This window comes from Natrix helvetica, assembly GCF_964273705.1.
Source record: "Natrix helvetica genome assembly, chromosome: 8".
Taxonomy (NCBI): Eukaryota; Metazoa; Chordata; class Lepidosauria; order Squamata; family Natricidae; genus Natrix; species Natrix helvetica.
In genome coordinates, this window is record NC_138559.1 from 9,186,831 (window position 1) to 9,202,515 (window position 15,685).

Sequence of the window (15,685 nt, forward strand, 5' to 3'; positions counted from 1 at the left end):
AGAGCCACCGCTGCTAGCAAAGCCCCACCCTAGCTCTGGGGATAAAAGGCAGGGGGCAGAGATGAATAGATGTGGCAGACAACTATTCATCTTCCTGCCAGACAGACTTGTTAGCCTGCGTTGAGAGAGAAACTTTTTGCCGGGGCTGCTGGCGCTCCTAATAAAGGAATCTTTTAAGTTCATGTCAGAAGGTTTGTTGTGTTTGGGGAGCTGGATCAGAAAATAAACAGAACACTGACCCTGACATCTGCTGAAGATGTTACTTAGCCTGGTAACAGAACATTTGGAAACCAACCCACAACCTCGGAGAACAAAACTTTACCCTCAAGACAGATTGTTTTGGGGGTTGGCGGTTGGCATGGGGGGGGGAAGGTTGCTAGCTTGCTGTCTCCACATCAAAGGCCAATGGACATGCAGGAATCTCTCCATGCAGGGTGACGAGTTCCTCATCATCATATAAGTTGCTTGGCAGCATTATGAACCAGGATGCAAAAGAGTGGTGGGTTCTGGATCCCATTCCAACCAGTACGGTGGAACGGGCCCTGTGTCGCCCACACGGACGCATGCGTTGTAACTGCCAGCGCCGCTTCCGCAAACCTCTGTGGCGCTCCAACTGCTGGTCGGAGCGTCGCACAGGCGTTGTATGCGCCGTTCATGTGCGCGGAAGCGCCAAGGGCTTTAAAGGACAGGTAAGAACCGGGGCGTACTGCCTGCAACCCACCACTGATGCAAAGATTATTGCTACAGAATAGCATTAGCAAAAAACAGAAATGGGTGTGCAAGTAGTCCTTGACTTATGACCACAGTCTGGATTGGAACGTCCATCGTTAAACAATGGGGGTTACTAAGTGACTTGCGCCTGATTTCATGACTTTGTTCTGCAGGGTTAATCCCATGGTTATTCAGCAAACCTAGTTCACTATACTTACTTTGCTTGTTGGAAGGCCACACAGGGCTATCAGGTGACCCAGAGGTATTGCCAGTTGCCAAATGTCTAACTTTTGATCATGTGACCATAAGAATGCTGTGATGGTTGTAAGTTTGAGGACTTTTGTTAGTCACTTTTTCCAGCACTGGTATAATTTGATCATAGCACTAGCACTAGCAATGAAGACTTATATAGGGCTTTATAGTGCTTTTACAGCCGCTTCTCCAAGCGGTTTTGCAGAGCCAGCCTCTTGCCCACAACAATATGGCTCCTCCTTTTGCCCACCTCGATAGGATGGAAGGCTGAGTCAACCTTGAAGCGGTCAGGATTGAACTGCCAAATTGCTGGCAATCAGCAGTCAGCAGAATTAGTCTTCAATATTGCATTCTAACCACTGCGCCACCATGACTGCTAAACCAATGGTCATAAATCAAGGACTAACTGTCTTGGGCTTTAGCTAATGAAGGTATTGCTTGCAGAAATCTATTCTAGGTGTGCATAATCTTGAATAGATTTCAGGATTTTCATTCTCCGTGAGCGAAAGCATCAGAACCATCTGGCCTAAGCATGAAAAAAACCCAAATTTAAAAATATAATCTAAAGCACTTTAACAAGACAGTAGCTTTCTCTGGATTTCAAGAATAATTACCAAGCCAAGGCTACAGCAATAATTCAGTTGTACTTCTATACACAATGTTGGGGAATCCAAATTTCACTGACTCTAACGGAAACTAAGGTTTCAAACGGTAAAATAACTGCAACTCCAACATTATTGAATACTTAAAGCTAGTGTAGTAACTTCTTAAAAGGTTTAATTTATGTTTATTCATTTTCTTCACTAAATTTAATCTTAGTGGGTCTGGCCCATTTTTCTATCATCTCTAAAATTAAAAAAAAATCCTCCAAATATAAAACTGAAATCATTATTAATGTGGGAAGGAAAAGCATCTAGAAGCAATCTAAACTCTGGACAATAAGAAGCACTAAAAGCACATAATCCCTAGATTTCTACCTAGGTAAGTGAAGATTCGAATGACAATAATACTGGTTTAAAAACCTATGTCAGAGCCTTGAAAGAGATATAAATTGATTGATTATGTGCCATCAAGTCACTGTCATCTCTTAACGACTATATACACACTGCTAAACAACTAATTTCCACAACACTGTTAAATTATCTACTAAGACTGTATTACTATTCTTCTTCTCATCCTTACTAGTACCTATCTCTTCCTACTTATGGCTATATCAATGTTGCTTGTATCTTTACAACATATTGTTTTTATTGTTTCCTAGTATGATTTGATTGCTTATTAGTAACTTATGACTATCACTAAGTGCTGTAGCTTATGATTCTTGACTAATGTATTTTTTTTATCTCCACTGAGATCATATGCACCAAAGACAAATTCCTTGTGTGTCCAATCACACTTGGCCAATAAAGAATTCTATTCTATTCTATTTCTATTTCTGTTCTATTCTATTCCTATTCTATTCTATTGAATGTATCTTGTCTTGTTATGTACACTGAGAGCATATGCACCAAAGACAAATTCCTTGTGTGCCCAATCACACTTGGTCTATTCTATTCTACTCTATTCTATTTCTATTTCATTCTATTCTATTCTATGTTTCTACTTGAGACATTAAAAAAAATCAACGGACTATCCTTTCTAAATGATGCTTTCAGATAATTCAGATTCAGCACTCTAAAATTTTCTTTCTCTAACCTTTTAGACATTCTTCTGCAAGGCATTTATTTAATGCAACAAGAATTCTGTCTACTGGTTTCTGCCTGAAACTGCAACTGCTATATTTCTTCTCATGCATCTGGTAACAACCTCCTGCCCCGATATATTTTTATCCCCCACATACATTTTCTCTTTGAACTATCTTTCCTGTGCTGCACACATGATGGTCCAAAGTATTTTTAATGTACCTGTTGCTTTTATTGAAGATGATTGAATGTAACAAGTGCAAATCCCCCGAAGCCCTGTAGTTGCCTACAATTTTATTTCAATGGGATAAATAGGTCTGTCTTGAATTAAATATACGGAGTGTAATTTCTGTTTTATTTTAATACCAAATTCATTCCCTCTAACTGAAAATAACTAGAGGTTTTATCACTCAGTTATCATTATTCTTCAGCCATGTTTTCTCAAAACATACATGTGAAGTTTGCTATCACATTGTCATTACATGAGAATGAATTCAACTTAAATATCTTTTATACCTGTGCTACTCATAGGTGAATTTCTGTAATGGAGGTAAGCTATGCTTCACTAAAGCTACTAACTTAAAAAATACTCTTATACCTTCAAATTAGGAGGATTAGAACGTGAGGCAGGTAACGAAATTAGAGGACATAATTCTAACTGATAATTTTTAGAGTCATGCAGAAAATTGCTTCATATAAAACATTTTAATTGAAACTATGGGGAACTATGGAGTTCCTTCCTGATCTAGGAGCCACACATCCATCCATCTTCAAGATGACTCATCAATTTACATGGGATATTCATGCTCTTTTTAAAAATAATAATAATAATGATTATGGAAGTCAATTCACTTTCTCAGAATTTGAGTCACTGTCGTCAGCCTATTTCCTCTCTTCCATCCCCCAAACTAGCAAAAGAAGATAAGTCCCTCCTTGTCTCGTTTTTAAAAGGGGCAGAGAGAACAGGAGGGTTAAGAGAAAAGCCAGCAGTGGTCATTGGAAGCTGTTCTTCCCAACAGCCCATCAGGAATTCTTGATCAACAGCCTTGGGCTGACATCGGTGTCTGTCTATGGGACTGCACATCGGAAGTCTGTGTGAGGGTGTGTGATTTGGGGGTGGGTAAGTATAACAGTTCATTTTTTTAAAATAAAAAATCAAAGACTCAACATCAAAGAGATCGACAAAAGGAAGGCAAAAAAAACAGAGCTCACCTCTTGCACAAACGAAACAAAAGCCTACATTTACAGCTGATGAGGAGTGATTGCTTCTTTTGGAATGGTTACTACAGATGAGGATGTGGGATGACACAAACAAGCTTCCTGCAGCAATACAGCCATCTCCTGAGTGATAGGCAATGGGGCATCTCAAACATCTCACCATACGACCTGTTCAATATAAAATGCACCAGATAACAGTCTGTTTAGAACACACTTCCCAAACCTCAATCAAGTTTGGCTTTAGCTTAATTTTTTTCCCCCATATTTTTTTATGGCCCAGTCATCCCTGGAGTCGTGGGGTGAATGAATGGAGCTGAGCCTTTACTGGCTGGATGCCCTTCCTGACGCCTACGTAGAGTTCACAGCAGATATTTTCTCTTTGCACCCTGATAAGAGAAACACTGCCTAGGATTGAACTCTCAACCTTCCGAGTGGGAGACCAGCATCTTCACCCCTAGGTCAGTGCACCGCTCTGGCTTTAGCTTGATATATTCAATAAAAGTTTCCTGTATCCAATCGAAGGTGTTAAGTTTTTTTTTTTTACAAAGCAAGGACAGTTTTGCACTCTGAATGGGGCAATTCCTCCTGGCTTCCAGAGTGAGCAGACTTAGATAGCAAAGTCATTGTACATATATTGGGATTATTCCACTGAATGGCAAAGAAGGTCCAGAAAATGCTATCCAGCAAAGAAGCCAGTTTTTGATCATTTTTAAAGAAAGAGAGAGAAAATAAACAATGAGAAAGAAAGAAAAACCCCTTAGCACCAGTCATGCTGAGATCATATTGGCAATCTCTAATTGGTACTCAAATAATATTAGCTCCGGGGGTGGGGGTTCGCACGGGTTCGGGTGATCCTCTAGCTCGGATTCTGCCCAGTTCGGCAAATCTCCAAATGCCACCCCTGGCTGGCCATGCCCACCTCACCCCTCCCAGGAGTCTCCAAGCAGCCCGTTCATCATACCAGTTAAGTGCAGGGCCCGCACAGGGACTTGGGGAGGGGGGGAAAAAACGGGCCTACCGGAGGTTCGGGAAGTCCGGACTCCGGAGCCCGCGGGAAGCAGTTTTCACCCTCCCAGAGGCCCGAGGAATGCCTCCGAAGCCTGGGGAGGGTGAACCCCTCCCGCCAACAAATTGGGTGCAGGAGGCTGACTAGGCCACACCCACTATGGCCACATCCACCCAGCAACGGGGCAGCAAACCCATTGCTGCAACGTTTGAAGCCCACCCCTGATTAGCTCCCCCTTCCCCTAGAGGTTATGAATGGAGCAATGGTGGGTTGCAGGCAGTATGCCCCGGTACAGGCCTACCGGAGCCTGCCCGGAGCACCGGATACCGTTCCGGTACGGTGTTCCGTAGGGCCCACCGGCCCACCTGAGCTCCTTACCTGTCTTTTAAGGCTTCCATGCTTCTGCGCACGTGCATGGCGCATACAGCGCCTGCGTGGTGCTCCATGGAGCAGCTGGAGTGTCACGGAGGCGCTAAGACACATGCGCGTGCTGCGTGCGTGTGCACAAGCGCTGCTCACATGCATGTGGACACCGCCGGGCCCGTACCAACTGTACCGGTTGGAACGGGATCCGGAACCCACCACTGGAGTGGAGCAAATTAGTTGTCTTGCATCCCTTCCCTTCAGTCTCTCCGATGGTTGGGAAAACCCCAATGGATTATGCCAAAGTGCTTTGAAAATGGAATATGGCGAGTTTTATGCAGATTTAAAACACAGGGCAGAAATACCCCCGTATCCCCTGAAGGACAAGCTGATGAAGCACAAGCCAAACTTCTCAGAAAAAGAGTTAAGCCAGTTTGTATTTGGCTAAAGAAGGAAGAGGCAGCTTGGGCAGTAAGATGGCCCAAGAGCCATTGACAACACCTGCCGTATTTTTTCCACAGAATTACTTCAACAGTCATAGGGAAAGGAATTTTTTTTCTACTTCTTCCATTGCAAAGAAACCCATCATCACCCTTCACTAGACCGGCTAACCTAACATATTTTTGAAGCAAACCCTCTTCTGTTTATCTGCTTTAGGACGCCACTAGCTTTTGATCAGTGAAATACCTACACTTCGGCATATTTCAAGCCGGCAACTTTTTTTCTTTTCTTTTTCAGATATAGTATCTGTAAGAAGCATAGTCTTGCAAGATGCACGGTCCGATGTTATGCATATTTTCATTCCCTTTCTGTTACATTTTTTTTTTACAAGAGCTGTCAGAATGATATATACATGCCATCTTCCTTTAAACACAGATCAGAGAGCTACAAATGTTATATCTAGTCCTTCTTTTCCCTTCCCCTCTCATCCATCCATCTCTCTCTCTCTCTCTCTCTCTCTCTCTCTCTCTCTCTCTCTCTCTCTCCCTACCTATCTTCTATCTCTATCTATCATCCATCCAACTGTCTCTACCTATCTACCATCCATCCATCTATCTTCTCTCTACCTACCTATCTACCTACCTACCAGTGGTGGGTTTCAAAATTTTTTAGAACCTCTTCTGTAGGTGTGGCCTGCTTTGTGGGAATGGCTTACCGGCCATGTGACCGGGTGGGAATGGCTTGCCAGCCATGTGACCGGGTGGGAGTGGCTTGGCAGTCATGTGACTGGGTGGGCATGGCCAACTTGTAAAATGTGGTGAAACTCACTTAACAATGCTCTTGCTTAGCAACCAAAATGTTGGCTCAGAAACTCTGGCATTTAAAGCACGCAAGTCTTAAAGCTGTCAAGTTACAAGACCCTTGCACCCCTAACCCTTTAGAAAAAAAACCCAGGGGTGTTCAAACTTGACAGCTTTAAGACTTGTGGACTTCAACTCCCAGAATTCCTCCTCCAGTCACGTTGGCTCAGGAACTCTGGTATTGAAGTGTGCAAGTCTTAAAGCTGCCAAGTTACAAGAACCTTGCACCCCTAACCTTTAGAAAAAAAAAAACCCAGGGGTGTTCAAACTTGACAGCTTTAAGACATAGATAGGACTCTTGGAGGCGGGTGGGGCAATTGATGAGCCAGCCAATCAGTGAGCGGCGGGCGGGGCAAGCGTGGTGCGGACGGGCGGGGGGAGCTGGAACCGGTTCTAAATGGCATGGTAGATTTGTGGAACCTCTTATATAGAAGAGGTTAGAACTGGCAGGAATCTACCTCTGCTACCTCCCTCCCTCCCTCCTATATCTATCTATCTATCTATCTATCTATCTATCTATCTATCTATCTATCTATCTATCTATCTATCATCTATCTATCTATCTTCTATTTCTCTATCATCCATCCATCCATATCTGTCTGTCTATCATCCATATGTCTGTCTGTCTGTTTGTCTGTCTATGTATCATCCATCCATCCATCCATCCATCCATCCATCCATCCATCTATCCATCCATCCATCCATCCATCTGAAGGAAATTATCTAACTTGCAAAGGCCTGCAACTCACATCTAATGCAACAGAATGAAATCAATCACAAAGTATCTCTATCAAAGGATGGAAGAAATTTGTTTTTGTTTTTGGGTTGTCTTGATCTTTTTCATAGCAAATATTAGCAAAAGAAAAATATTTAGGGTTAGGTTCTATTCCTTGCAGTGTGCAAATAAAGCAGATATATTTTTACACACATGGGCACACATGTATGCTGCTGCAAACCTTGCCATGTATTGAAGAATTAAGATTGGGTGTGAATACACACCCCATTCTCTAACTAATTCAGAATGGAGGCTCATTTAGGTTGATATAAAGGCTTCCATTCTCTCTTCTCCTGCACAGAATGTAAATTTCACATAAAACAACAGCCCAGAGAAATTTTGTTTTGTTAAGGTTTGTTGGTTCCTGGCAAATAATTCTCCCAACACAAAACAATTGCAGGAATGTGAAGACTTTTTTTTCTCCATAGAAACCATGGCAAAATAGCAATCACATTTGACCTGTGTGTTGCCTCCACCTGTTCAGGCTGACCTGGAATGCCCCCCTTTTAAATAAACATCTGAGAACAAATTACATTGAAATCATAGGAAATACTTGTAGCTCGGGGTTTTAGATTTTGGCAGGGGTTCCCCCTCCGAGTTTCTTTCAATTTAGTTTCTGAACGTTTTGTTACCATGCTAGGTAACATCTTCAGCAGGATTTTCTTGTCCTGTTCCTCTTTAGCTTATAAATGTCGTGTGTGTAATCGCACAACCAACTGACCACAGCCATACAAGACAAGACAAAATCCTGATGATGATGCTACCTACCCGCATGTTTTGGCGTGTAAGACGTACCTTTTTCCCTCAGAAAAGAGGGTGAAAATCTGGGTGCATCTTATACACTGAATACAGCATTTTTTGCGCACCCGAAACCCTGCCCCTTTTGCAAAAATGGCTGTGCATAGCAAAGGAATGAGCAAAAAACAGGGCGTTTTTTGCTCAATTTTGCCTCCCCAGCCCCCAGGAGCACTCTATAAGCCTCCTAAAGGCTATGCATGTCCTTGGGGGGTTTTTTGACAAAAAACACACCTGTTTTTGCAACAAATGGAACATCTTTTGCTCGAATTTGCCCCCCCCCCATCCCCAGGAGCACTCTAGAAGCCTCCTAAAGGCTATTCATGTCCTTTTTTTTTAAAAAAAAAAAAGCGGCCCCGTTTTTGGGAGGCCTGCAGAGTGCAAAAACTTTTTTTTTTAATTTGCCTCTTCAAAATCTTGGTGCAAAAAATACGCTAGTCTGGTAATGAAACGTTCAGAAACTAAATGGAAACAAGCTTGGAGAACAAACCATTGCCAAAAACAAACTACATTTTCCCACCTAGATTGTCGCGGTTTCTGGCCTTTGCTTTCCCGACTCTTAGCAAAGATTCCGCCGCGAAGGTAAGCGAAACACACAGAAGTTATTCGGAGCTTTCACGGCGATGCCTTTGCCGCAGGAAGTGTGACCCTGCTTTTGTTCTTACCTTTGCTTGCTTTATGAATATCTTTGTCCATCGAGCAGGCAGTGCAGCAATGCTGAGGGCAACGGAATCCTCGGGATTCAAAAACAGCGGTAGTAAACTTGCGGACACAGGCCTCGTGGTAGAATTTGCCACATGCGTTGACCGAGCAGCGCTTCACGTCTTTGCCAGGAAGTTTGCAGGAAAAGCAGATATGCTGCCCTTTGAAGAGGAGAAACATAAAAAGGTTTAGCTGGAACGCAGAGACATTCTTTCAGCCTGGGAACCCGAGGGGCCGTTGCAAAATATTAAAGTATTTTGTGATTAGAATGCAATACTTCAGGCTACTTCTGCTGGCTGTCGGGAGTTCGATTCCCACTGGCTGAAGGTTGACTCAGGCTTCCATCCTTCTGAGGTCAGTAAAATGAGGACCCAGATTGTTGGGCGCAAGAGGCTGAGTCTGTAAACCGTTTAGCACTATTGCTATCAATATCTTATCTCTATGTCTACCTCTCTGTCTTTCACTTTTTCTGTCTGTCTGTCTATCATCTATATATTAATGTCTGTCCGTCCACCCACCTTTGGGACATACTGCTTGAAGGTTAAAGCAAATCACACTTCCAATATTCTGCAATTTAAACTTTCTTTTCTATCTATCTAAAAAGAATATGAAAATCCAGCTTTCCTAGTGGATGACAGGGGTTGGATGCTGAACTTAGAACTGTGACAGTATCTCCTGGGTGATGTTTTCAGACGTGGGTGACAGTGAGAGGATGCAACAGTATATTCCTCTCAGCTTTCCAGAGGCTAAAAAAGCCTAGGCTATTACGCCATTTTCTTTAGCTATCCAATGTGAAGGAAAACAAAGAGGACCGATATCCTAAATCAACAGGAAAAATAGGCATCAAGTCGTGCTGCAGAATGTGGGTTAGGTTTGAAATCTTAAAATTGCAATCCATTTTGAAAGAGAAAGCAAGAAAGAATTAGTTGAGCAGGCGTCCAAAAGCCCGAACGGATCCTTGTTTAGTAGCGCTCAGAGCTTTTGGCGTTCTCGCCACTTTCTCGAGGCAAAAAAAAAAAAAAAGAATGAATGAACGCATTTACCATTTTTGCACTCCAGGCAGATAAATTTCCCATCGGGCTGTGAGCTCAATCCTAGGCATTCTGTATGGAAGACCCTGTAGCAGTCACCTTCGCAGGAGACCAGAGACTCCCCGGTGCTTTCACAAATCTTAAAAAGAAAAAAGGAAAAAGGAGAGAAAAAAGAAAAAGAAAATCCAAATAAAGTCACCGAGTTTCTAATTCAATCGGGTCGAAAAGCTAAATGTTCTCATGCTGGATTTACCATGCCATTTTCAAGGTTCCTCTACTATAGAAATACATTTCAGAGACACGCACATCACACAGTATAAAAAAGGACAAGATACCCTGAAGGAAAGACATCAGCCGTGGAACAAAAGCTGGGCTAGCTTCCTCATTGTGACCCACGAATGTTGGTATGTGCTGTATTTTTCTCATTATAAGATGCAGGTTCCCCCCCCCCCCCCCAAAAAAAAAGTGGATGGAAATATGTGTCTTATAGAATGAATATTGCAACGGGGATGGGGTGGGTGGGTGCAGCACTGCCGTTTGACGCCCCCACTGGGGAATGCTGGAGCCTTCACTGCTAAGCAGCTGATTGGCGGTTGGATCGGCCTCCTGGCCCACCACTGTTCGCTGCCGCCAATGGCCAATAGGCGGCGACTGGTGATCTCCGCCATCTAGAACAGCTGATCGGCGGTACTCCGGGAGGGAAATCCAACCACCAATCAGCTGCTCAGCAGTGAAGGCTCCAGTGTTTCCTGGCAGTGGCAGCAGCTCAGCTCAGTTAACCGGTGGTGGGCGCAACGGAGCCGAGCCCTGACAAGCCACATGCTGCGGCTGCGATAACATGCTGAAGCTGACCAGTTTGCTGTTTGCTGCAAGGAGGCTAGCCAGAAGAATACAGGATGGATGCTGGGTGGCAGAAGCAGATTTTTTTCTTCTTCTTTTCTACCTATAAAGCTATTGTGCGTCTTATGGTCTGGGGCATCTCATAGTGCGAAAAATACGATATTTTCTGATCACTATTTCCCATTGGATGGCATCCAAAAATTGATCATGTGACTGTGAGGATGCTGCTACGGTCATAAGAGTGAAAGATGGCCATAAGTCACTTTTTTCAGTACTGTGGTAACTTTGAACTGTCAGTAAAGGAACTGTTGTAAATGGAGGACTAACCGTATAGTGGCTGGCTCGTACGGATGTGAAAAATTAGCAAGGAAATAAACAGTTGTTACAGTTATGTTCACCTTACAAAAGGGTTTCAGAGATAGACATTTGATGACTTCCCTGCCTGTTATGTGAAAAATGAACTGGAAGGAGGAACTGATCATCTGCACCGTATTTTTTTGTTTTATTCATATTTATGTTTAAACTCAGCTGAACGAGACGACTCTGAAAATCTTTTCTTTTTCTGTTTGCAAACTCATTTTTTTTAAAAAAAGTTTTGCAGTACTGATTAACTTGCAGAAGTAATTGCTCACTTATTCTAAGAAAAGAATTGATCCTCTTTGAGTGGGTGAATGAGGAAGCTCTAATGTGGTGGGGAATGAAAACCTGTCACTAGATGGCAGCAGATAATCCACACAAACACACACACAAACACACACCCACACACACAGAGAGAAATAGGGAGGAGGGGAGAGAGAAAGAGAAATAGGGAGGGGGAGAGGGAGGGAGAGAGAAATAGGGAGGAGGGGAGAGAGAAAGAAATAGGGAGGGGGAGAGAGAGGGAGGGAGTGAGAGGAAGAGGAGCAGAGAGGGAGGGAGAGAGGGAGGGAAAGAAAGAGGGATAGGGGGAAAGGGAGAGGAGCAGAGAGGGAGGGGAGAGAAATAGGGAGGGGGAGAGAGTGGGAGGAAGGGGAAGAGGAGCAGAGAGGGAGGGAGAGAGGGAGAAAGGGAGGGGGAGAGAGAGGGAGGGAAAGAAAGAGGGATAGGGAGAAAGGGAGAGGAGCAGAGAGGGAGGGAGGGAGAAATAGGGAGGGGGGAGAAATAGGGAGGGGGAGAGAGAGAGAGGGAGAGGAAGAGGGGCAGAGAGGGAGGGAGAGTGGGAGAGAGGGATAGGGAGGGGGAGAGAAAGGGAGGGAGAGTAAGAGGGATAGGGAGAGAGGGAGAAATATGGAGGGGAGAGAGAGGGGGAGAGGGGGAGGAAGAGGGGCAGAGAGGGAGGGGGAGAGGAGAGGGGGAAGAGAGAAAGAGAGAACTATAGGAGAGGCAAAACTCTGGAAAAAACTGAGCAGCATTAAATGATGATCTGAACGGTCTGGATGTAGCTGATAACCACTGAGTGAAACAATGTGTGAAATCTGAGAGACTGCTCTCCATCCATCCATCCATCCATCCATCCATCCATCCATCCATCCATCCATCCATCTTCCCACTCTTCCAAATCCAGAAGGACTTCCAAGGTATTGTCCTCTGTTGTTGTGAAGGATGGTTTTCTGGGTTAGTCAGAACCAGCCTGAGGGAGGAGACACCCAAGGCAAAGCAGTGGATATTCCCCGAGGGGAAGGAGCATCCTAAACATCCTGAAAACATCTGAGGAAGATTTCACGGGGAGCTTTCCAAAAGAGCTGGAGGTTGAGAAATAACAAGCAGAGAGTCAGGATGGATGTCAGTCTTTGCTGTTATGGTCAGTTTCCCTCTCTTGAACTTAAGGGAGCAATCGTTCTTCACGATGGTGCCATCTAAGGCATTCCCCTTATTTGTGGGTCAGTTTAATTAAGGTGATGGAATCTGTTTTCTTGCAGAAGGCATTTTAAAACGAACAAGTGGGGGAAAAAAAACTAATTTTCTTTTCCACTGAAGCAAGCAAGCAAGAAGAAATAAATGTGAAATATGGGTAGGGACCCTGAGAAAGGAGCCGTACAAATCAGGTGGAGAAGAAAATAAACAAGATATACAATCAAAGGTCTCTCTGAGAAGACCTGAATGTGATTAGTCTACAAAATCAACGAAGAACCCTTAATGAGAAAAATTATATGGATAACCTGTAAAAGCACTTTAAACTACTGTGTTTCCCCGAAAATAAGACAGTCTTATTTTCGGGGGGAAATGTGGTAGTTTAAAGTGCAGTTACAGGTTATCCATATATTTTTTTTCATTGGGTTCTTCGTTTAAGATAGGGCAGGGGTGTCCAAACTTGGGAACTTTAAGACTTGTGGTCTTCAACTCCCAGAATTCCCCAGCCAGCCATGAATTTCTGCTCCTGTATCAATGTTCATTTTTGCAGCAGAAGCATCAACATAGACAGACATGATAGCAGCGTTCCGATATCTCAGGGGCTGCCACAAAGAAGAGGGAGTCAAGCTATTCTGCAAAGCACCTGAGGGCAGGACAAGAAGCAGTGGGTGGAAACTAATCAAGGAGAGAAGCAACCTAGAACTTAAGGAGAAATTTCCTGACAGTTGGAACAATTAATCAATGGAACAGAAGTTGCCTCCGAAGGTTGGGAAGGCTCCAACACTGGAAGTTTTTAAGAGGAGATTGAACAACTCTTTGGATTTTCTGTCTAAGCAGGGGGCTGGACTAGAAGACATCCAAGGTCCCTTCCAACTCTTATTCTGTTCTATTCTATTCTATTCTATTCTATTCTATATTCTATTCTATATTTTCTATTCTACTCCATTCCATTCTATTCTATATTTCCTACTCTACTCTACTCTACTCTACTCTACTCTACTCTACTCTACTCTACTCTACTCTACTTATCTTAGTTTAAGCCAGGGGTGTCCAAACTTGGGAACTTTAAGACTTGTGGACTTCAACTCCCAGAATTCCCCAGCCAGCTGGCTGGGGAATTCTGGGAGTTGAAGTCCACAAGTCTTAAAGTTCCCAAGTTTGGACACCCCTGAGATAGGGTCTTATTTTCCTTTGACCCCCGAAATAGGTGCTTGGCCTTATTTTCGGTGAGGTCTTATTATTTCTGAGGCGTAGGAGGCGGTGACCGGGGTCAACTCATGGCTGCTGCTGGGTTGAAATATTTTCGGGGAGGGCTTAGTTTCAGCGCATGTGCTCAAAAGCCCGATTGGGCTTATTACTGTATCTGGGGAGGTCTTATTTTCAGAGAAACAGGGTAAGGCTTTTAAGGAGACGAATGGATATTAAATCAACCTACAGGTACAGACTTCAACTTACAACAGTTCGGTTCATCGTGATCTTTCAAAGTTACAACGGCACCCCCCAAAAAAGGGTCACATGATCATTTTTCACGTAAGCATCCCCATGGTCATGCGATGCTTGAAAACTGAGTCACACGTAGGACGCTTCGCAGTGCCCTGGTGGGGATCGTGTGATCTCCTTTTGCGACTTTCTGACAAGCAGAGTCGGGGGGGGGGGGGGAGCTAGATTCACTGAACAACCGGGTTACTAGTTCAACACCTACAGCGCTTCACTTAACGAATGTGGCAAGTAAAATCATAAAGCGGGGGGGCAAAACTCACTTAACAAATTTCTGGCTTAAAATGTTTGGGCTCATTTGTGGTCGTTAAGTTGAGGGCTGTTTTGTTATTTGTTTTGCTGTTTGTTTGTTATTTATTATTTGATCTTTTGGTAAAGGTGATTCAGCAGAAATGAAATACCGTATTCTTCCCGTCTATAAGACGCCCCATGTATTATACATCCCCGTGTTTCATGTAGTTTCTTGTAGTAAGCACACTGCAAGCCACTGCTGTGCACAAACCATCTCTTGTTAGGGTGAATTAATACAACAAGAACAGGAAATGCATCACTGGAACGATAGAGAGGAATGGTGGAGCTGCATATAAGATAGAGGCTCATCTGGATGTATGGCCTTCTCCTCTCTACCACCTGTGTATAAGACGCCCCACCATTTTCAAGGAAACGTTTTAAAGAAAAAAATAGCGTCTTATAAACAGAAAAATACAGTAACCGACCAGGATCACAGCCATAATTTATTCCCAGATTTGCACTTTTCATTTACCTGGCAAACGGTGTCTCTCTTACTTGTCCCTGAACCTCTTCTTGACAAGCTCGAGTCCACCGACTGGACGTCAGAAACATCAGCATCTGCTGTAGCCAATGGGCTGTCTGACTGCTTTCCAAAACTACCCTAAAATAAAGCATGCACAGTTGTTTTCATTTTTTTTTAAAAAAGAAGAGAGATCTATAAATAAGGATCAGTGTAAATCCAGTTCATTAAAGGGAAAACCAAACCAAGCAGCTAACTATTTCCATAAATTCTCTGAGCTTTGACTTTAGGTCAATTAAAATGCCATCCTTGGTGTAATCTCATCTACCCAAGGGAGGAAATTTGCAGAAGGATGAATATATTGGCCGGATGAGAAAACTTAATTTTGTTTAAACAAACACATCTCTTTGCAAAAATTCGTTCTACCAAATTTGGAAGGGAGAGCATGCGGGGAAAATATTAACGATAGCTCCCCATATCAAAACAACTTACCTTATGTATGGCCAGAATCTGAAAATAACATTTAACACAGCATACTGTGTTTCCCCGAAAATAAGACAGAAGTCTTATTTTCTTTTGACCCCTGAAATAAGTGCTTGGCCTTATTTTTGGGGAGGTCTTATTACTTTTGAGGTGCAGGAGGAGGCGAGAGTAGTCACCTCATGGCTGCTGCTGTGTTGCAATATTTTCAGGGGAGGGCTTATTTTAGTGCATGCGCTCAAAAGCCCGATTGGGCTTATTACCCGGGGAGGTAAGCTGATGGAGAGAGCATTGGGTAGATCAATCCCCACCTCGCGGCAGCAGCACTGGCCCATCGTGCAGCCTCCTGGCCCACCACGAACAAAAGGGCCTTCTGTAAACTGGGGTGGGAAGACACCCTCCGAAAATAAGCCCTAGTGTTTATTTTGGGACCCAAAAGAAAATAAGACTT

At 43.6% G+C, this 15,685-nt stretch overlaps 1 protein-coding gene across 3 annotated transcripts in view; it reads right to left on the bottom strand.

Moving 5' to 3' along the window:
- NSD3 (nuclear receptor binding SET domain protein 3) overlaps positions 1 to 15,685 on the bottom strand; it is a gene marked incomplete at its 3' end in the record, with an annotated part of 129,422 nt that overhangs the window by 45,282 nt on the left and 68,455 nt on the right. For all 3 annotated transcript variants that reach the window (XM_081960728.1, XM_081960729.1, XM_081960727.1), the window contains exons 11-14: positions 14,767 to 14,895; positions 9,849 to 9,975; positions 8,769 to 8,966; positions 3,858 to 4,031 (exon numbers count right to left, since the gene is read on the bottom strand). In XM_081960728.1, coding sequence (XP_081816854.1) covers positions 3,858 to 4,031; positions 8,769 to 8,966; positions 9,849 to 9,975; positions 14,767 to 14,895 — 628 coding nt within the window. The remainder of the gene's footprint in view (positions 1 to 3,857; positions 4,032 to 8,768; positions 8,967 to 9,848; positions 9,976 to 14,766; positions 14,896 to 15,685) is intronic.